This window comes from Chiloscyllium plagiosum, unplaced genomic scaffold (genome assembly GCF_037043375.1).
Source record: "Chiloscyllium plagiosum isolate Xiang-an unplaced genomic scaffold, Cpla_swu_hap1 HiC_scaffold_22, whole genome shotgun sequence".
NCBI classification, from domain to species: Eukaryota; Metazoa; Chordata; class Chondrichthyes; order Orectolobiformes; family Hemiscylliidae; genus Chiloscyllium; species Chiloscyllium plagiosum.
The window spans coordinates 44,889,346-44,913,168 of NW_028270160.1; the positions used below are offsets into that span (position 1 = coordinate 44,889,346).

At 39.8% G+C, this 23,823-nt stretch overlaps 2 protein-coding genes across 2 annotated transcripts in view; one reads left to right on the forward strand and one right to left on the reverse strand.

Annotated features, from left to right (window-relative positions):
• Positions 1-18,973, reverse strand: part of cpeb3 (cytoplasmic polyadenylation element binding protein 3) — a 119,887-nt gene extending 100,914 nt beyond the window's left edge. Inside the window, 2 exon segments of the mRNA XM_087998999.1 lie at positions 15,960-16,741; positions 18,605-18,973. Of these exon segments, the coding sequence (XP_087855125.1) occupies positions 15,960-16,730 (771 nt within the window). The 5' untranslated portion in view covers positions 16,731-16,741; positions 18,605-18,973.
• Positions 18,974-19,002: 29 nt separating this feature from the next.
• Positions 19,003-23,823, forward strand: part of marchf5 (membrane-associated ring finger (C3HC4) 5) — a 117,508-nt gene continuing 112,687 nt past the window's right edge. The window contains exon 1 of the mRNA XM_043712508.2: positions 19,003-19,372. Coding sequence (XP_043568443.1) covers positions 19,323-19,372 — 50 coding nt within the window. The 5' untranslated portion in view covers positions 19,003-19,322. The remainder of the gene's footprint in view (positions 19,373-23,823) is intronic.

Sequence of the window (23,823 nt, forward strand, 5' to 3'; positions counted from 1 at the left end):
TAAATTATGAAGGTAATAAATAAAAGCAAGGAGGCTGTTTCCACTGGTAAGTGAAACTAGAACTAAAGTGTATAGCATCAAAACGAGAAGGAGCAGATTTAGCTCTGAGTTGAAAAGGAACCTTTTCGCCCAAAGGGTTATGAATCTAGAATTCCCAGCCCAGTAATGCAGTTGAGGCTACCTCAATGAATGTTGAAAGGCAAAGATAGATAGATTTTTGAACAGTAAAGAAATTAAGGGTTATGGTGAGCAGATGAGTAAGTGGAGCTGAGTCCACGAAAAGATCAGCCATGACTTTATCGAATGGCGGAGCAGGCTCGAGGGGCCAGGTGGACTACTTCTGCTCCTTTCTCTTGTGTAGGAGTGAGCGCTGAGAGGTGGATTAGAGATGCATTAATGTGCTTTGGACCAGTTGAGTGAGTTGTCAAATTCACATAAGGTGAAGTGTAACGTGAATAGATTATATTGAGGTTATCCAGTCTGTGGACAAGAACAAGAACAGATAATCTGAAAGAAGATAGGTTAAATAAAACCTGGGTGTCCTCGAATGCTAGATGTAGAAAACAAGCATGCAGGCGTAGGAGGCAGTGAAGAAGGAAAATGGTATGCTGGTCTTCAGAGAGGGAGGATGTCTTATTGCAATTGTACAGAGCCTTGTTAAGGAAGGATCTTCTGGCAATGTAGGGAGTACAACAAAGTACTAGACTGATTACTGCAATATTGGGACTGACGTACGAAGAGAGGTTAGATCAGTTAGGACTATATTCCCTGGAGTTAAAAAAAAAAGGAGATCTCAAAAGCCTATAAAAATCTCGCAGGACTAGATGACTAGGGAGTACATAACAAGGGTTCACCGTCTAAGAATACTGGGCAGGCCATTTATGACAGATGAAAAATTTCTTCACCCAGACTGGTGAACCTGTGGAATTCTCAACCAGAAACCATTGAGGTCAAAACTCTCAATGATTTCAAGAAGTAGCAAGATACAGTTCAGAGGGCTAGAGGGATCAAAGGATATGGGGAGAAATGGGAACAGGGTAGAGATTTGGATCATCAGCCATCATCATGTTGAATGGCAGAGTAGTCTCAAAGTGCAGAACAGCCTAGTTCTGCTATTTTCTATGTTTTTGATTGAATTGTAACACTGCAGCACAAACACATCAAGGCGTCAGGCTGGACACAGAACAAAACATGAACTTTTTCATTTTTGTAGAAAATTCCAAAATTAAAGAATCTATGTATATTTCCCATTTTCTGACTTCAGTTTACTTACCCAAGTTGGTTAACATAAAAGTAGCTACTTTTTGTTTTAAAATGCCTGTTAGTTAATTCTCATTGCTTATTTTTATACTGGAATAATTTCAATTTATTCCATTCTGCATATAATAAATTCAGTATGGAAGCATAGCACTGTCCTAAAAAGAGAGTTGCTGAAAGAAAATAAAAGACTGCTGGATAAGTATTTTTAAATCAAATTGATCACAAAAATGAATGGCTAATTGTTTCAAAATGTTAATACTCTATTTTACAGCATAACATCTTGCAAAATCTACCCACATTGCCTGGATAGTGGTTATATATTAATCTGTTACAGTTCATCACAACCTGTTATTTTATGGAGTGAAGATGGGATTTTAACCATACAACTACATTAGAATGCAAACAGTAAGATTGTTTAACCATCTTCATTTGGGTTGAAGTATCAATTCTGATTTTGAGCAAGAATGAAATTGAACTTCAGACAGAATTCACAACCAACTAACATTTCTAATATGCCTTCTTGTGATTTATTTGTACATCAGAAATATTAGCAAGCAGGTCAGAGAATGAAAAAGCTTCCAAGTTAGTCATAAAGAAACAGCCTCAAAATAGGATGCACGACTGTACTAATTCTTGCTCTGTCTTGTATAGAATAAGCCAGTATTTTTGCCAATTGAAGATACACTCAAGATTTTACCAATTTTACTCACTATTATGAACCAAGACAATGTTTAGATAACAGAATAATTCAAAGCATCTGCAAAACTTCCACAGCTGCTAGATGCTTCGCAATTGAAATTTCTTTCCCATGTAGAATTTTCCTCCATTATTTCAACCCCAAAAGAATCTTGTTTTAATATCATACTTCTGGTCACAATAAAATTTGCTGCAGCTGGTACGGAATCAATCTGTGCATAAGCCAATCAATTTTCCTCCAGCTAACTAGGAGACATGCTAAATTAATGAATTGGTACTCATGAATTGGAGAATTGGATGGCTGTTGTTAGACATGCTCACAGCTGGCACTGTGTTGTAAGGGGAATACTTTGATTGTGCACCAGAATATCTTGGGAGAAAAGCTCCCATCAATCCCTCTTCTAGCATGAAGCAGCTTTAAACTAGTACTAAGTGGTGTAGAATGCCCTCCATGCTGAAATAAAAGTATTTTAAATGGCTAGAGAGCTAGATTATTTTATTTAATTGGCCAATATGTTTGAAAAATGTAACATCCAGACTACAAACAGAGGCTGCAGAAGGATCTAGACAGTTTGGGAAAGTGGTCCAGGAAATGGCTGATGGAATTCAATGTGAGGTCTTGCACTTTGGAAAAAAGAATACAAGCATGGACTACTTTCTAAATGGTGAAAAAATTCGTAAAGCCAAAGTACAAAGGGATCTAGGAGTGCTAGTTGAGGATTCTCTGAAGGTAAACATGCAGGTTGAGTCCGTGATTAAGAAAGCGAATGCAATGTTGTCATTTATCTCAAGAGGGTTGGAATATAAAAGCACTGTTGTGCTCCTGAGACTTTATAAAGTTCTGGTTAGGCCCCATTTGGAGTACTGTGTCCAGTTTTGAACCCCACACCTCAGGAAGGACATACTGGCACTGGAGCGTGTCCAGCGGAGATTCACACGGATGATCCCTGGAATGGTAGGTCTAACATACGAGGAACGGCTGAGGATCCTGGGATTGTATTCATTGGAGTTTAGAAGATTAAGGGGAGATCTAATAGAAACTTACAAGATAATACATGGCTTGGAAAGGGTGGACGCTAGGAAATTGTTTCCGTTAGGTGAGAAGACTAGGACCCTTGCACACAGCCTTAGAATTAGAGGGGGTAAATTAAGAACAGAAATGCGGAGACATTTCTTCAGCCAGAGAGTGGTGGGCCTGTGGAATTCATTGCCGCAGAGTGCAGTGGAGGCCGGGACACTAAATGTCTTCAAGGCAGAGATTGACAAATTCTTGATGTCACAAGGAATTAAGGGCTACCAGGAGAATGCGGGTAAGTGGAGTTGAAATGCCCATCAGCCATGATTGAATGGCAGAGTGGACTCGATGGGCAGAATGGCCTTACTTCCACTCCTTTGTCCTATGGTCTTATTTCACACCCTTATTTCAATAATCAGTAGCCCTGTAATATAGGCAAACACAGCCCAGAAAATGCACACAAGACTCCACAAACAGCAAATAAATTAATAAATAACCAGATTTCCAGAAGACTGTTCACCAAACATCGAGAACTTTCTGCTCTTCAGACTGCACAGTGAAACATTTTTACATCCACTTCAGCAGGCAAACAATACAGTATTCGCTCAACACTATTATTTTAACCAATAATATATAGTCAAGTCAGAGGTGAAATTTTAACCCAACCCAATTCAAGGAGGAATGGAGAATTGCAATGTCAGTTATAAAAGTTACCCTTGGTTAGTGATCAAACCAAATCAAACTTTCTATTCTTAAACGTAGGCTGTCCCTCTTAAAAAAGGGACACAGAACTGAATTAGAGTTTATAAGCATATTATACGATGACAGAGTGGAAGGATGCATTGGTCACAATGGAGTTACCGATATGACCAATTGATCCATATTAGGTTCAGAATAAAATGATTCATTAATCAAGTCAACAAAATTATGATAATAGCAGACTTATTTCAACAAAATATAAAAAGCAGATCAACGCAGAGCTTGAACATATAGAAGTTGAACTGAATGAAATTGATGAGATCCAGACAGCGTGCGACTAAATTTAGGCTTGCTCAATCCCAGTCTAATCCTACATCCATCCTGATCACAAATGGGAACTTAGGTAAACATTCCTTCACTTTGTGCTATGAGTTTAGTTGTTTTACTCAGTTAATTTGGCCCAGACTTGACAAGCACTGGGGCTCTGCTAATCTGCTTTTCTTGTGCAACCTTCCTAACCACAAACAGCATATAGCGTAACACTTTTTCACAAAATAAATAACTTTATACAGAATGAGAAACAACTTGAAGCTCTGAGGAGACAGTTTTAAGGTGATTGATAATAGAAATGACGACATAAGAAAAAGTGGTTCGGCTCTGGAGTGCACCACCCGAGTGTGGGGGAGGCAGATTCAATTGTGGTTTTCAAAGGTAAATTGAACCATAATCTGAACAAAACAAAAAGGAGTCTCCAAAACCTAATATGTTAATCCTGAAATTTAAAAGATAATCCTCAGTAAAATCTCATCCCTCAGAAGTATTTTGACCTAACCATTCTCTTATGTTGTTCAATGCATCACACCTCTATTGATGAAATACCAATCTCTTACACTCACAACATACAACCTATCAATGATTCTAACTTCAAGCATGTTTTGCTGCCTCCACTTAATTCCAGCCACAGAAGGCTGTTATGACACGGGGAAACTCCTCTGCTAAGTTAAACGCAACACACAGACAAGCTCACCTCGCGTCGTAATCTGTTAAATTTTGAGATGTAAAGAACCAAGCCAGATCTCACTACTTAAAGTAAAAATTAACAATTTTATTCTTTAAATCCAAAGAGGAACATTAAAACAAAAACTATTTAAACTCCTTTCTCTTAAACCTATATTTTACTTCCCACTCTACAACACTGGTCTGATAAAAAAAGAAACTGAAAATGTGTTGCTGGAAAAGCGCAGCAGGTCAGGCAGCAGCGAAGGAGCAGGAGAATCGACGTTTTGGGCATGAGCCCTTCTTCAAGAATTTTTCATTCCTGAAGAAGGGCTCATGCCCGAAACGTCAATTCTCCTGCTCCTTGGATGCTGCCTGACCTGCTGCGCTTTTCCAGCAACACATTTTTAGCTCTGATCTCCAGCATCTGCAGTCCTCACTTTTTCCCTCCGATAAAAAAAAGCTGATTAAGATTTACAAACAAAAACATGTTTCAAAACCAGCCAGCTTTGTTGCTTCTCCTTTGTAGATTTTCTTCTGTATTTTCCTGCAAGTTTTCTTTGGTCTTCTGCTGCACAAATTTCTTATGGACAGGTACTTTTCAGAGTGTGATTCGGCTAGCAGTCTATATTTGTTGGTGCCCTTTGCTGTTCTCTCCCCAACTGTTCAAAATGTCCAGTTTTATACCTCAAAACATCGAATCATTTCTTTGGTTCTGTGTCATTACAAATAGGAAAATTCAAATTTTACTGGATTTTGGTATCTGGGACATAATTTACACTGATTGGCCAAATTTGAATTTGTTTTTGTTCCATGGCAACACAATTCCAGTTATTTTTTCCAACGGAGTATTACCTTTTTAAATTGTTCAGCACTCTGTGCTTGCCAAGCCTTGCCTGCTTCTCCTCTCTCCTAAAAGGTACAGTGCACACTTACACCTTCATAACAAGGCACACCACCAAACATCATATCACAAAACTATTGACTTCCAATTCTCTTACAGGACAAGTGGAACACAACGGAAGTTGAGGAGTCACAGACACATGCATCTCCTGAGTCCAGTGGAGAACTTGGCTCCCTGTGCAATAAAGTCAGCTGTGACTCAACATGGATGAGAACATTAAAGAAAGAATCTTTTTTTGCTTATGCCCCCTCTAAACTCCCATCACATGCTTACCCTGCTACCTGACATGATGGTAAAAACAATGACTGCAGATGCTGGAAACCAGATTCTGGATTAGTGGTGCTGGAAGAGCACAGCAGTTCAGGCAGCATCCAAGGAGCAGCGAAATAGACATTTCGGGCAAAAGCCCTTCATCAGGAAAGCACCTGACATGAGCAAGCTGCAGTTGGTATAGCCACAAACCTCTTGGTCTCCACCTCCCACTGCTTCTCCCATACCAACTTGGCACTCTCAAAACCATTCCTTGTCCAGCTCAGGAAGTGAGTCTAAAAGTCCATTGTTTCCAATGGCTGAAGTAAATAGAACAAAGGGGCACACCTACAAAATTAAGAAAAGAGATGAAGGACACTGAGCTGGAGAAACTACGTTTTGCTCCGAATGCTATGAGGCTATGGAATGGGGATCAGTGTTCGCTATGTGGCAGAAACCATGTCAACCTTTAACACGAGGTTAAAGCAGTTGAAAGTGGAAGAGAGAGAAAAAGAGAGATATAGGAACAAAGACACAGACTACAACCACTGCTTCTTTGGGGAATAAATACAAATGATAAAAATATTAGAATTATGTCAAAGTGTTCTATTTATCATGGAGTCTGGCATTATTACCTCAGGCAAATTACCTCTTCTAAGGTGACTACTAGAACTTCATGACTGACAACAAGCCAAGCCATGAACAGGGAATTAGCTATTGTAAATCCAATAACTATCCTTCCAGTTCTGTGAAGGAAAAGAAACCATGGAAGTGTAAAACCAGAATTTAACCTGCATAAAAATACTGAATGAAAGCCAATCTGTCAGAGGCTTTTTAATCAAAAAAAAAAGCACAAGGGGACTTTTAACCATAATAATGGATTTGCAAGGTAAATCTTGGAAACTGTTTCTAATCAACAATAACACCAGGCATTCAAGGAGAAAGCCAGCTGCATCGCTCAGCACACTTCACAACAAATGCAAAAAGTGCTGATACATTTGCTGATTGAAAATTAAAACACAAACTCTCAAAATAAAGTGACAACCATACACACCTAACTCATCTTATTCTGATTTTTTAAAAATCTAATTTTATTAAATTGGTGCATCTATTTATTATTCCAAATACACAGCAGCAAAGGATGGAATTTCTACTGTGATCTAAGGAAAAAGTATAAATAAAGTCCATTAATTTATACCTTTGGAGGGATCTCTTACATTTACATAGCTGAACCACACTGCTGCCAGACCTGAGCAAGTTCTCAAATCTCTACCTACCCTCTGCCAAATCCCAAGCTGGTACTGAGCTAAAAATGTGTTGCTGGAAAAGCGCAGCAGGTCAGGCAGCATCCAAGGAGCAAGAGAATCGATGATTCGGGCATGAGCCCTTCTTCAGGGCTTCTTTCAGGCTCATGCCCAAAACGTTGATTCTCCTGCTCGTTGGATGCTGCCTGACCTGCTGCGCTTTTCCAGCAACACATTTTTAGCTCTGATCTCCAGCATCTGCAGTCCTCACTTTCCCCAAGCTGGTACTACAAACTTCAATGCAACCACTCAGCTGGCCACCTTCTGACAAATGCCAAGATCCCACTAAAGCGGAGGATTTTTTTTTTGAAAACTTTGCATCAAATGTCAAGATTATGCTAGTGCTACAAAAGTGTGGGATTTCAACTATTCCCCACTCAGTCACAATTATGTTTAATTTCTTGTTTGCTCGCATGCACAGATCTGCTAAACACTAGGTGCCTAACTCCAATCTGGCACTTTTAACACTAGACCTGTTCTCAGATTTAAGAAAAAATGAAAATAAAATACATAAATATAAATCACTGATTCATCATACAATTACTGATTGTAGAAAATTGGACAAAGGGAATTACACAATTTAGTTTCCAAAATATTGATCAGATTTCCAGAATAACCACCCAGAATAGACTAGCATATGCAGTTAATACAAATCGGCAGTTTATCCTACTCCATTGCATAACCTCTCTGTTGAAGGCAGCCTGATCCAGTAACAATAGGTGCAACCTCATATTTTTGAATCTGTCATACTTGACGTAAATATTTTGTCACAGCTAATTAATAGGTTACTCAAAACAATAAGACAGAAATGAAAGGGATTACAGCACACAACGAGCAAACAAAAACACTTGCCAATCTCTGATTGCCTCTTTGCATCATTTAGCCTTCTCCATAATGAAACCTTCAACTGGAAATAAGGTATGTAAATTCATTCAAGTTGTTTTTAAGGTTTTATAACTGACAGCAAACCTGGCCATCAGCTGATGTCATCTCTCCGATGCAAAACTCAGCCTCCAAGGGCAGATTAACAAAACATCCGCTCCTTCCCTTAAATCCACTGAAAGCCAGTTTTAAAAGCACTGAAGATATTGCTTGTCTAAAATCTCAAAAGCTGATATCTATCCAATTTCTGAGGCAATAGTTCAAAACAATTATATTTATAGGCTTCAAGGTGGAATCCATGTATTTATAAATGCATACAGATAACATTAACCATAGCAGCTTATATTCATGTCACCTTCATTTAATAAAACATCCCAATGTGCATCACAAATTAAATTATATGGCTGCAAACTCAAAAAGGATATCACCAAAGCTCCTCCTAGAAACAAGTATGACAAAGGCCGCAAACCATTGGTTCAACCTCAGAGTTGCCTGGTAAGAGATGGTGTCAGTGATTAGAAAGCTGGGTTTGTGGCAGGGACCAAGACAAAGATAATGGTGTTTATACCAGCACTGAACTGGAGCAAACCTTTATGATCTAGTTAAGCAATCTCACTATGTAAAAAGAGGTGGTGGTGAAGCAGTGATGGGTATCATTAGCACACAGAGAAACTGATGTCACTTTTTTGAATTATGTCACCAAAACGGCAGCATGTTGATGAGAAATAGGAAGGGTGCAGTCAAGGATAGATCAGTGGGGGATCAAAAATAAACTTATTCGAAACCGCTTTCCCAGTTCTAACAAATGATGATACCATCTATCTAAATATTGTAGTCAAGTCTATTTTGAATATGAGACAGTTAGCTACACCAACCATTTATAATAAAATATTCCAACGTATGCCAACAGAATTTCATTTGTCATACATGCATTAAGACCTGAAAATATCAGGAAAGGAGGCAAGCAAACTCCACACAAAGAGCAAATCCCAAACCTGAGACTTTGAGCAATATACAATTAGGGACATGCATAAGATATAGAAAAGGGGTGATATTTTTGGATAGAATTCCAAGAAAACTGGATTGCACTGACCATAATTTAGGAAACTTAATTTATCAAATTATGTGACGTTCATCCGGTTGTTTCTCCCACAGTATTTTCTTCAAAGTTGTGAACCAAGGGAGGGAGTTTCTGGAATTTGACCCAGCACTAAAGGAAGAATGACATATTTCCACGTTAGGAATTTGAATGACTTGGCGAGGAACTGAAAGGCGGTGGTGTTCCATGTATCTGCTGCCCTTGTTCTTCTACATGGAACGGTTGTGGGCTTCGAAGGTGTTGCCTAAGGAGCCTTGTGGAGCCTTGTGGAGTTCTGCAGTGCATCATGTAGGTGGTACACAGTGTGGTTGCTGTGCACTGGAAGCGGGGAATGTGAATATTGAGGTGCCAATCAAGTGAGCTGTTTTTATCCTCAGATATTGTAAAACTGGAGGGTCATTGGAGCTACATTTCTCCAAGCAAACAGTCTTTTCAAACTGCTGACTTTTGCCTTGTAGATGGTAGCAGACTTTGGAAAGTCAAAGTGGTAACTCACTGCAGGATTCCTCGTGTCTGACCTTCTCTTGGAACCACAATATTTATGTGATTAGTCCAGTTCAGTTTCTGGTCACTGGTAACCCTCAGGATGTTGAAAGTGGGAGGTTCAGTGATAGCTCTATTTTTAAATGTTAAGATGAAATGGTTAGATACTCTCTTGGTGGAGATAGTCATTGACTGACATATGTGTGGCATGAACGTTACATGCCATTTTTCAGCCATGCCTGCATCTTGTCTAGGTCTTGTTGCACTTCGACTTTAGTATCTGAGGAGTAGCAATTGATTCAGAACACTATGCAGTGAACATTTCCACTTCTGACCTTATGGTGGAGAGAATACCATTGGCAAAACAATTGAAGATGGTTGGGCTTTGGACACTACCTTGAGGAACTCCTGTAATGATGTCATTGAGCAGAGATAGCCCACAACTAAGTCCAAAATTAAGTCTACCAAGAATTTGTGAAAGCACTCAAAATCAGCTTCCACAAAAACACTCTAAGAAGAGCAACAAAAATGATAAAGTTCACTGTTTTAACCACTGAACATTTTTCTATAGATGATGCACAGAACAATACTACAGTTCAACAGAAATGTAAAACAAAATGTTAAAGGTTTTTAGATGTATGAAAAACTACTTGTTTGGAAACTTGCATGTAAAATTAATATTAAAACATAAGCACATCAAGCATAAATGCCAATGACATTAAAACTACGGCATCATCCTAAATTAGCAAAATCAGGTTACAGAAACTATTATTACTGACACTATGCTGTATTTATGAAGTAAATATCACTATGTAAAAGTTGAGACAATTTATCCTGAAGGAATTATTACTAACCCCTCCAGGTTATTTGTCATCTTGATACAAACATTCAACACGCTCTTTCCAAGCCAATGATCTGAAAAGGCACAATGTTCCTTCACTCCTCCCAAAATTCTAATGACTATGTCTGTTTATGAAGTAATAACTTCTCATTAGTCATTGTTACCAGAATAATTATTTTAGGGGCGGGGGTGAGGTTTGATTAATTTACTCAAGTCTACAACTAAAAAGCATATTATAAGTCAGTATGTCAGAGATTAAAATGATATCAACCAAAATAATTGAAACCAGAGTTTGTGCAAAATAAGTAATAATTTAATTACTTTCCCCAACATGAAAATAGATTATTGTAAATAGATCAAACCAAAATAGAACACATAGATGCAGAAGTTAGAAAACTAAATAACTGTTTCCTGAAAAAAAAATTTGGTGACCCAATGATAGAGTCATTTTGTCATTGTTGCTGAGTAACATCACTGGCCTGCTTGTCAAGTACTGAAGGAGATGGTTGCCAGAGAGATTGTGACATGTGATAAGAATCAACAAGGAATAAACTTACCTGACCTTACAATCACCTTAGAAGTTATCTGTTGAGGACACATCTGTTCAAAGCAACATTGGTAAGACCAGAGTCTCATCTTTGGAGACAAAGTCACATATTCCCAATCAGAACATTTCCATTGCGTTTTGTGGCACTACCATGCAAGATGGAAGAGATTTCAGAATAAAATTTGGCATCCACAAGAACGATCATCAGCAACAATGTACTGTAACACAAGATCCAGCATATCCCTCATTGTACCATCAAGCTAGAATTCAATAAGCAATGTGGAAGAGTGTGCAGGAGGAATACCACAGATGCTCTAAAAATGAGCTACCAACCCAATGAAGCTACAACACAGGATGACAAGAATGCAGAATCAAAGCAGTTAAGATGAAGCTAAAAAGATTTCACAGATTTGGCCAAACCTCTGCAGTCCTGCCCATCTAGACGCAAATGTGATGGAAAAATAAATAACTAAGACGAGGTGGCCATGCCAGGAATATCCACACCTCAAATTGTCAAAGCTCAAACATCTTCAGCTAGGAGCGCCATGTGAACAATCCTGCCCAGCTTCCTGCCGGGGCTCCCACAAATTCTGCCTTGAAGCTGTGCAGTACATTAGGAAATGGCTAAGCCCACCTGAACCAAGCAAAAGTAATGACCTCAAAAAATCCCTACCATAGGGAGTATTTTTTCCCCACAACTTGCTACACCTCCAGACAAGTTGCTTCAGTATAATCATACCATAGGTATCTCCCCCATAGGAAATTGTCCAGTACTTCCTTTTCACAAAGCACGCCAACCTGGACAATTCATGCCTTAATTGGCTCTAGATCAAAGCAATGGAATGAGTTATCAAGAATGCCATCAAATGGCATCTATCTCCATGACTATTCACTGTTGCTCAGTTTCAGTTCCACTATCACCACCCAGGACTAGACCTCACTGCAGCAAAGAAAGAGAGCTTGGTTATTGGAAGACAATCATCTCAACTTTTGGACATTGACCGAAGCATAGCCATCTTCAGCTGCTTTGTCAGTGACCTCTTCATTCTAAGAAGGCAGATCCAACTTGGTTGCAGTAAGACTGAGGCAACATTTAAGCTTAACTTTAAAAATAATATAAAAAGATAACTTAAGCCACACACTGATACAAGTACCAGGCATTGATCATCACCAGTGACAGAACTGGAACATTTCTCCTTTACATTCAACTGTATGAGCCTTCCCAAATCCCTTTGTACGAAACTTTAGGGAATGGGTTATCACCATTGACCAGGACCATAACTGGACCACCCATATAAGTACCATCAGTCCAACACAAGTCAGAGGCTGGGAATTCTGTAGCCAATAACACCTCTTCCAACCTCAAAACTAATCACTACAGAGTGGGAATTGCCTGAATGAGCAAAGCTTCAACAATTCTCAAAAAAATTCAACATAATCTAAGGCAAAGCAGTCTTTTTGATTGGCAGCTCATCTACCAATTTAAATATGTTCTCCTTCCATCTCCACCGCAACATGACTGCACAATGCAAAATCTATAAGATGGTCTGCAGTGAAAGCCAAAGCTTCAAGATCAGCTCCTCCACCTATAATATCTACCATCTTCAAGGAAAAAGCCAGCAATCACCTGGAATGACAAGGGGGTCAGCTTAGTGTTGGTGGTGATTGAAAAGTGTTGAGCAGTGGAAAATATGAATAGGAAAAGAAAGTAAAGAATCATAAGGAAGAGTAAAAAAAAAGTGTATTCTGAGCAGGATTTCAAGATTGGAAGTAAAACCATAATATTCTATTGAGAAGAGTGGTTTCAACTTTTCTTGCTATGTTGTTCCTATAGTTAGTGACAATATCTGAAGCTACCTTGTCCTTTCCCAAGAAAAGTCAATTTTAAAAAAAGTTGCATGTTTATTGTATCTTAAATATTAAATTCTTAAACAACCCTGCCTTGCAGACATATAATGTACTCATCAGAAAACAAATTAGTACAATTTAACGACATCTTATAGGAAAATAAACTTGCATTAGTGGGATACAACTAAAAGCAGCAAGACTGATTCGGAAACAGAAACAACATGGGAAAATTGTGGTAAGGGCCAACTGGAGGAGACTCTCTCCCACTCACCTTCAGTCATGCCAGATATCAATCTATTCTGCTGCCAGTTATCTCAATTGTGGAGATTTATCCAAGGATTTCTAGAATCAATCTACTCTGGAACAAAAATACAGCTAGCCCTGAGACTCATATCCAGTACTACCAGATCTCTTTCCCATTGTTTATAGATTCCAGGACACCGTTCAATATTGTTAAAGCAAGTATTTATATCACTTCACATAGTATTCCTCATTTAACAAATCTTCTGAGTAACTATGAACACAGAATGATCAGGTCATGTAATTTGCATGGATGACAAGACAGAAGATTACATTCCTGAACCTACATGTGGGGCACGCATACCTTATTCCCAAACTTTGTTTCTTCTAGTTTCTATTTTATCTTCTATCTTCTTTTTCCCCTAAAGTAAATTACTATGTCAACAATTCCCATGAATGATGCTGCTATCTGTCCCAATGTTGTTACAGGCTATGGTCAGTAGGTGGCTTTGCAGAACAAATTTTCTAATCTGGTGGCCAGCTCCACCATCACCATGCATATTAAAAGCCTTCATATTCAACTGACTTGGCAACCCCATTTGACATTCACACACAAAATGTAAATCTTTGCTATTCCAATCTTTTACCCAAATGACATTCATAACGTCTCAGTTTGTCCTTTGAATGTGTGAAATCTTAAGAATTTTTTTGGTGGTCCATGTACATCCATTGCATTAAGTATCCATGTCCTTTTATTGATTGGTAAGAAAATACTTTTTCTTTAGCTTATCCGATGCATCAAGGACTTGCAATGACTGCATTTGTAAAAAAGACTCTAGTTAGACTAAACACCAAGCCTACCAGAAACTAATTGGTCAACGGGTTCAGATATAATAGAAAACATGCCTCATTGAATTTCTCCAAGTGGGTCTAATTTTAAGAGGAATATTTATGCACTAAATCCCTGAATTATCCTATTTAGTAAAATCATTTTCTATATCAGATCAAAACAATTTCAGCCCATTTAGATTAATTCTATATTCACTGCATTATAAAATAAGACAACTGAATTGTTTAAATATGCAAATAATTGAATGTTGACTTAAAGGCTGCCTGACAATCTTAAGTTTACACATGATAGATGTACTCCAACACATATACATCAGAATACATGGGCTTTTATTTGGAGAATGGATTACCAAATGCAAATATCATCAGCAAACCAAACCTTGCATGGTATTTAGTTAAAAAATTAATCAGCAAGTGGTAAACTTGCACTCAATTGCAACAATAATACGTGGTCTCCATTTCCTCAACCTCCATTTCATGTCACTGAGAAGAACTGGCTTTGTACGAGAACACATACTTACTGATGAGAGATTCTCAGCGAAAAATACAACCATGACTTGCATTTCAGGTTATCCTAATATAGAATATAGGCAAAGGCAATGACAGTGATCAAGTTAAATTTTCCAGGTCACTTACATTATAAAACCCATCACCACAAAACAACACCAACTGATATCAGCATTATTTTACAACTTCTATCACAAAATAGAATATTATCAAACCTTTCATTTCTAGAATTTCCAAACTGATTTTTGAGCACAATAGTCATGTCAAATGTAATGATGAAAATGAATTTTTACAGTCAAATCACAGAAATCCTAAGTGATGGAATAAATGGCTGCATGTAGGAATGAAGATTGTCCTTTGACGATAGATTACATTTTACCACAATAGAAAAATAACCCAAGTAATAATTGTTGATCTTATTGATGAGGATTATTTGGGCACATCCACATAACATCATGTCCCTGGGGCCACTTGAATTGCTGCATACTCCATTAACAAGTGCATGCAATGCAGAATCTGACTTAGTTATTCAAGGTCTGCACAATGAAGGTTGTCAATCCCTCACCAATTTACCATTAAAGACTGGTGATTATCCATAAAGTAATTATTTGTAACCAAAGGATTGACCCAGTTTAATGGGACTTCCAGAAAATTTTTAAAATGTAGAAAGCTGGAAATTGATAATATACATAGGGAAAATGGCATTATATGCCCAATTCCAATACAAAACAGGCAAGATAAAACCGAGCTATCTTTGTGGATTTTAAAACCTTGGCATATGCTGAATAGGTTCTCTTCCTATCCTGCAAATATTTACAGTCAATACATGACTGGTGTACCACAGAAATGACTGTACAATTCTGCTTTCAAGCAGTTGAAATAGTACATGATGACAGCATTTTGCTCCACCTCTGTTTGACGTCAAAACAATTGCCCAAACAAAACGGCCTTAAAAGATGAAGGGCAAGTGATCCCATAGTGCTAAATGTAACAATTGAACAAAAAAAAACTGTTTTATAAAGTCTTCAGCAATTCTCCTCCTCACTGACTGCTATGAAACTTGACAATCAATCATGTGAATAGCTAATGGTTCTATATATGGAACCTGCCTGCTGTTTTTTTTTCCCCCAAAGGATATAAAGGCAGTTGAATACTGCCAATAGAGAAAGGACATGGAAAAACCCAATTTCAACATTAAAATTTGTTGAATTTATTTCAATGACAACACTGTCAAAATTAAACTGGCATTGAGATCAGCAGGGTTCACTGTTACTAGTTCCTTTTGTGGAGAGATAGAGGGGTTAGTCTGGTAAGCTTCTTGTTGGAGAGTAACAAGGACATGATCCAGTATTCTCATCTATTGAAGATGTATTTAGGCTGAACAGTGTCATTACTAGCTAAAAGTAACAGATGTGATGTTTTCTCTGCAATGTCATGTTCCATTAAAGATGGCACATGCAATATGACTGTGAAGGTCATGTCCTACTGCGTCTTTCGTACATTTGGTCGAAATGAAATTTTCAAGGTCGGGTTACTGTACCTGAAATTGCAACATGCCGTTGCTGTTGTCTGTCCGAAAGGCGTTGTCATCCATCCACGATTTGGGGGTTAGTGTAGGTGCAGTTCGAGGGAATTTCGGGGGGGCGATGACATTGCTGGAGAAGGGTTTCTTGAGTGGAGAGATCGGGTTGAGGGGGGAAGGCACCCCAACAGCTCGCCGGGGGTCCCTGGCTTGCAGCCCGCTCCAGGGATTGGGGGCCGTGCTCCAGGTGGTGTTCTGATGGTTGTTCCAAGCCGAGGACGGCTTGCTGGTCATGATGGGCTGGTGGTTGTAGGCGCTGCGCTGGGCGAACGGAGCCTGCGGGCTGACGGGCGATCTCCGCTGCTGTTGTTGTTGTTGTTGCTGCTGCTGCTGGGCTTGGTGGTGCTGTGTCTGCTGAGCCAGGCCGATCTGGGGCGAGAAAGTGCCACCGAAAACCGGGTTGACGTGAGTGAAATTCTGGAACAGCATCGTCCCGTTGACGGCCGGGATGCCCTGGAAAAAGCTATCATCCGCCGTGTTGGTGGTGCCCGTCGACCACGTACTGAACGAAGGGGACAGGGAGGTACCAGGCTCCTGGGGTTGAAAGCTCAAGCCGGGCAAGATTGGCGATTCCATCTGCGCCTTCTCTTTATTCTGGGCAGAAACCGGGGCGTTGATACTCACGGAGCTGTCTTCGGACTTGGGGGTTTCTGCGGCTTCGGTGCTTTGCTCTGACCTTGGTGAAAGCTGCTGGGGGTTGCTTTTGTCCATCAGTAAATCATCCTGCATGGTTTGCGGAGCTAAAACAGGAAAAAACAAAGGCGCGTTATTAGCTGTGTTCTGGTACTTCACCGCTGGCGAAAATCCTGTATCATTGCTAGGTGACTGTAAAGCAAATGTGTAATCGCCCATTTAAACAGAGCGATGGGGGTGGGGGGCAGTAAACGAGGCAATATTAAATGCTCCTTTTCTATATTAAAAAAAGGACAAATAAAAAGGAATGAGTAGCAGCTTCACCCTTTCGTGTTCTGGTCCCCCCTCAGAATGAGAGATTTGAGCTGCGGGCACAGATATTCACTAATTTCGCCACGTCTTTCTTTACACCGGAACTTCAGCTCTCACCCGCAATGTGAAACTGATTCTTGTTCCTGTTCAAGAGCTTTCAAAGCCCTGTGCTAATTTGCATACGTCAATAAATAGTGCTGCGTCCTTCAGAAGGTTAAAATACGTTTTAAATTTTAAAAAAACCATTTACAAGATCCAATATTGCATTTAGTCACGCGACATGCAGGCGATGTATTTTTTTTTGCCACCAGAGCATTGTCGATTTAAATGAAACAAATGTCTGGGGTTACAGATCTGGCACCATTCTGCATTTTATTGAGTCTCGAACCCAGTGGAGTGGGGGTGGGGGGTTACGAACAATCAGCAACCTGCTTAATTTAAATAAACAGGAACCTGTTTTGTACGAAATTATCTTCATATATTAATTTATGAATAGGCGATACTTTTAAAACACGATTTTAATACAAGAGGAGCGTCGAAATATCCTTATCGAGGCAGAACCATATTTGACACGTAACTTGTGACCTTGTCTATTTTTTTCGCGTCTGCAATTTTGTTGACCCGAACAATATTTCGATTGCCAAACGCAGAGACATCTTAAAATGTCCTGAAAGCTCTTGCATATTGCTGGTTTACCATGCAGTATGTTTACGCCATTTATCCACAATTGATGGCTATTCATAAAATGGCTCCTTGCTTTGCATGTTATTGCAAATGGCCAAATGACGATTGGACAACTCATAATTCCATTTTTTGCTGACAAATTTAGAAAAAAAAGTGTGCCCACAAAAGTGACATCTTCAATATTGTAAACCATTACAATCCACACGTAACGAATTCGACTCTCGTCTTTAATCTGACAGGCAAGCAGACTAAAGTGAAATGTACGCAGGTTCACATTAACTTTGCACGTGCATTTTTAACAACGCAATTAATTTTATCACCATAAACGGACCCCCAAGGTCATTGTCAGCTCGTATCAACATTCACGTCATGTACTGTCAGGTTCGTTTTATATGGCAACATTGAGCATAAAAAAAACAAGAGAAGCAAGTATTATCCGCATGTATTTATGTTAAGCACCGTACCCGAAAAGCAAAGAAATGGTTTCTCGAAAGGGCGTACATTTCAAATACACTTTTAAATAATGCACTTATCCAAACATTGTCCGACATTCCAGCTCAAATAAGAAAAACAAAACCGTGAACTTTATGTAAAATATTAACCAAATCTAAACAAGTGATACATAAAAATAAATGTTAAATACATGAATCGATGATAGCATCCTCCTTTATTTGCCCGTTTGACAAGCTGATATTCGCCATTGATTTATCATGAAGTCGTCAATTTGGGCCCTTGCAATGGTCAAGGTCACAAGAAACATTTTTTTTTATCAATAATAGCTAGTAACGTGATTGATTTGTTCTGTTCGCACAGTGGGAAACGAAGCAAATGTTAATGCCTTGCTCTCCAACTAACATTCAATTCTATTTACTTAGAATTCAGGAGGTTTCACTCTGCAGTATTTAATCTTGGATCTCACAGACTTCTTCTGATAGATTCCCAATCGTCTCTGGATTACCGAAAACAGTTGTTACCTTGGTATGAACCTCTGAAATAGTTTGCGGGAAGTGAAGGGGGTGTGGAATAGAAGTGCCAGTCCCTTTCCTGGTGCGCAATGCAAACTTCGAAACGCTCTACCCCAGCAGCCACAGACCAAGCCAAGCCAGCCTGTGGGATTCCATTCGTGCGCGTGCACAGGTAAACGTTACGCAGCGGTGCATGGCGGACAATGTAGTCCCGGCCGAGCTGCGCCTGCGCCGTCGCCGACGGGCTTGCTGGAGGAAATGGAACTACAGCTCCCAGCGGGCCCCGCGGGGTCCGCCGGTCTCCGCAGAGCGCACGGCGGAGCGCACTTCCGGTTGGGCTCAACGTTATTATTACCTCACAGTAAATGGAGGTCGCAGCTCGGAAGTGGTCAATTGTGTTTTGAAACAAATACACGTTTTCTCTTCAAGCAACCCCACCCCCACCCTCAATATACACAAAAAAAAAACACCCCATAAAGATCGGCGTATTTTCCCCCAAGAAGACCCAAAATCAGAAGTTTAATGGGTGTTCGCCCCTACGGCTACAGAGCGCTCATCCTGCCGCCGCGGTTTCTCGGCCCAGCTTCGCTGGCCCACAGCGGGTCTCTCTCTCCGTTCGATCGCCGTGTGGTTTAGGCCGCAGAGCGAGGCCTAGCTGAAGCTTTTACATGAACCTCCTGAAACAGTCGAGCGAAGGCAGTTGAAGGAGGGGGTAGATTGCTGGAAAATGTCGGGCGGCGCGGATCTGATGGCGGTTTCGATGCAGCCGCTGGATAGGTGAGTGTGTCCCGGCGGCCCAGGTCCTGCTCCAACCCACTCACACTGACCGCCTGTTCCGCTTCAGAAAAGGTTTAAGTCTCTGAGCCAGTCGGATAGCAGCTCGGTTTTATTTATACTTAGTGATTGATCACTGAAAATGTAATACATTTGTTCTTCCGAGAGTAATCGCTCTCGTATTTAAGACAACTAATGCGTAAATATTGGAAGTTTACATTTTGCACGATGTATTTATAATTATTTTATTAAAATTTAATAACAGAAATTATGTTCATCTTTCTTACAATACTAGGCTCTTGACTGAATGTTATATAGGTTATGAGTTTGAAAGTTTGTAATCTTAAGAAGTAAACAATTGTTACTGTGCCGTATAATTTACTAGGTCTATGCGGAGATTATTAAATTAAATGTCATAAATCTATTAAGTGCATTAGAGTGCACTAAATATGTAGCTAACGTTTTGCAGTCAGTTATGATAGGAAGAAATGTTTAGTATACAATAGCATCACCTCCAATACGTGAACAGAAGAGAGACAAGCAGGAATAGACTATCCATCCTCCCAATCTGCCCCCATCATTCATTGATCTTGTCTCCATAACTTTCTGGGAGAGAGAATTCCAAACATTCACTACCATTGGGGAGAAATTCCTTTGCATCTCAGTTTTCCATGCATGCCCTCTTGTCCTGTAACTATGTCCCCCGAGTTTGAGATTCCCCTGCTAGCAGAAGTATCTTCTCAACATCTGCCTTATCAACTAGGAGAAAGTGAGGACTGCAGATGCTGGAGATCAGAGTCAAAAGGTGTGGTGCTGGAAAAGCACAGCCGGTCTTCATCCGAGGATGAAGAACTTCTGCTCGAAATGTCGACTCTCCTGCTCCTCGGATGCTGCCTGAACGGCTGTGCTTTTCCAGCACCACATTGTTTTGGTGTTATCTTTATCGGGTCCTCTCAGAATTTTGTAAGACCAGCCTTCATTCATCTGAACTTTCGTGAATAAAGGCTTAACATGTTTAGTTGCTTTTGATATGGTCAACTCTCTATTTTTGTGCATCACTTTTGAACTGCCTCCAATGCCATCTAACCTTTTCTTAAATATAGACCAATACTGTATATAGTATTCTAGATATGGCCTCAACATTAGCCAATACAGTTGTAACAAGACTTCCCTATTTTGAAACTCAGCTCGTGAACAATAAGAGGCCAAAATTCTAAATATGCTTTATTAATTATTTGCAGCATTTGCATGCTAACTTTGTGTTGTTTGTATCAAATGTCTAGTTTCTTCTGCGCTATGCTTTTTATGAATTTCTATTTAAATAATGGTTTGCTTTTTGATTCTTTCTGCCAAAGTGCATAACCTTGCAATGTCCCTACAATAAATGTTTTCTGATAAGATTTTGATCAGTTTCTCAACCTAATCTATATTCCCTCGCAGATTCCTTAAATCCTCTTCACAGCATTCCCTCCAACTATATTTGTATCATCAAATTCCGATAAATTATTCTCTGCCTCCCTCCTCCTCCAAATTATAAATGTACATGGTAAATAATTGAGGGACTAGACTGATCCTTGTGGAATTCTATTCTCAATGTTCAAGATGGCAGCAGAGGAGCAAGGCTAAGCCTAGGCCTTGTCTGGTCCTGTCTGCTTTTTTTTTTGCCTTTGCTCTTTTCTCTAAAGTCTGGAGGGTGGCAAGTGAAAGAGGTGATTTCCAGCAATAGTGCAGCAATATAGGACGAACTGGGCATGCTTCTACCCCAAAATAGGGTCTCCCGGGGAGTGAGAGCAGGTCCTGGGCTAACTCCCCTGGTCTGAACTCACAGGCTGACTGAGGGACAGGTGAGCAGCTAGACCCGGAGTGGTAGTATCAGCAAAAGGGACCCTGATGAGCAGTGGTAACATCTGTGTAGGAGCTTTGAATGGGGAACAGGAGAGATGGAACCTCTGCATTCCGAAGCACACGGCGCAAGCTTGGGCACAGCAGTCATGATTGTGGCAGTGGTGAAGGACCGTATGTGGTACCCCATTTCAGAGACTCTGGTCGAAGTTAAGCAGTGGACAGGAAACAAGAAGAAAGAAAGATGAACCCTATTGCAGTGAAATCTTGCATTATGTTCAGTGTTCCAAGATGGTGTCTAAGCATTGCGATACTTTGCATTTTAATGCACAAAAGCTTTCACTTATTCTATATCCATCTGACAATAGATATAAATCTAAATTAGTTATGTCTTTCTGACCTGAGAAACATTCATCTCTGGTCAACACACAGAAGACAATCTACAATCCCTGCTATTGTACTATCCCCAAAGCCACGAGCTCCGATCTTGTGCAATGGTCTTTTTACGTGGTATATTGTTGAATGTCTTGCGAAAATCCAATTGCAGTACATCTGCTGTTTCCCCCTTTTATCAACTCTGCTTGCGATATCCTCAAAGAACCTCCAGAAAGTTTGTCACATGATTTCCCTTTCACAAAACCATGTTGATGCTGTTTGATTATGTTATGCTTTTCTAGCTGTTCCTTCCTTATTAGTGGACAATGATTTTCCCACATTAGATGTTAGGCTAACAAGCTTATAGTTTCCCACATTCTGTCTCCTTCCCATCTTGAGCATGGGCATCACATTTGCAGTTTTCCAATCAATTGGAACCTTGCTAGAATCCAGTGAGTTCTGGAATATTGACTCTTACCTTCCCTCTCTATATAGCCACTGGCATGTGTGTCATCAGGACCTAGTTATTTATGTGCCTTTAGTCCCATCATGTTGTACATGTTGCCTTAAATTATGTAATTTCCTAATTCTGTTATAAATTTCCCAGTTGTATCTTTCAAGGGTCCCATACTTAGTTTAGTTACTCTTTTTAAATACCTGTCAAAGTTCTTGCTGTTTTTATTTTTTTTCCAATTTACTTTCTACTTTTAATTTTCTCCCTCTTCATGAGCTTTTCAGTCATAGGTTGGTGCTTTTAAAAAAAAGTCCCAAACCTTTGGCCTACTGCTGGTTTTTCGCTAAATTGTATGCCCTAATTTTTGATTGGGTACTCTCCTTGACTCTTCATTGAGTCCTTCATTTTGAAGGCACCAATCTTTTGGCTGCCATCAGTTAAATTAGTAAATGTACCTATTGAATTTGACTTGGAGGAAACACACAAGGGTACAGAATGTGCTTTCGATGGGGGACTTCAGTTTCCCATCATCCAATTGCTTGGTAGCAGGGTATTAACAGTCAGTCAGGCCCTAAAGGAAATGTGCTATGGATTCAGTCTAGCAGCTTTGGTGAAGGAACCAACACAAGGGGAAAAATGTGCATGACTCTTACCAATCTACCTGTCACAGATGTCTGCCCATGACAGTCTCAGTAAAAGAGATGAAAGATTGCTTGTGGAGACAAAGCCCTAACTTCACATTGAGGCTGTCCTCCATTGCGTTGTGCGTTATTACCACTGTGCTAAATGGAGCAGACTTGAAGACAGATCTGGCAGCTCAAATCTGGACATCGATAATGTATTTTGGGCCATCAGAAATAGTAGAGTTGTATTCAACCACAGTCTTAGCTGAGAAATCAACCCTAGTTCAAGGAAGACTGCAAGCCAGGAACAGCACCAGGCAAAGCTAAAAATGAGATGGCAATCTGATGATGCTGCAACACAGGATTACTTGAAGACCAAATAAACAAAAGCCTTGTGTAATAGGCAGGTATAAGTAATCCCATAACCACTGCATCAAATCTAAGCTCTGCAGTCCTGCCACATCCACTCATCAATGTTGATGGGCAATTTTATTTTTAAGTCTAACGGGAGGCAGAGGCTTTGCTAATATCCCCAACCTCAATGAATGAAGAATCTCAGCTTGTCTGAGCCAAAGACAAGGCTGAATCACTTGAAACAGCATTTTCAATTGAAAAATAAGTGTCTGATCCATAATCGCCTGCTCCTGACATTCTAAAATGCACAGATACTCATCTTCAACCATTTGATATGCTCCGGTGATACCAAGTAAAGGTTAAAGGCATTAGATGTTGCAAATGCAATTGTCCTGACAACATTCTGGCAATAGTACTGAAGAATTGTGCTCCAGAATTAGCTGTCCCCTACCCAAGCTGTTTGAATACAGCTATAACCAGAAGTAAGTAAGTCAAGTTAGAAACGTTAACTGTGTCTCTCTGCACAGCTGCCATCTGACCTGTTGTGCTTTTCCAGCACTTAATGATAATATCTCAAAACAGCCAATTTTTGTAGTTTCAGTTTGTGTCCTATCTGTAGGAAGAGTTGCTCCAACTGGTCTTTTTGCAGATTTGTGCATACCTGCTGGCACTGGAGAGGGATCATGTGTCATCTCGTCCTTGGCCTAAGGCCTTTAATATCTGTTGAATGCTGATAAATGATTATTGTACAAAAATCGGTTGTTAGTTATTTTTGTTTATATGTAACTCCATTTGTACTGAACCCT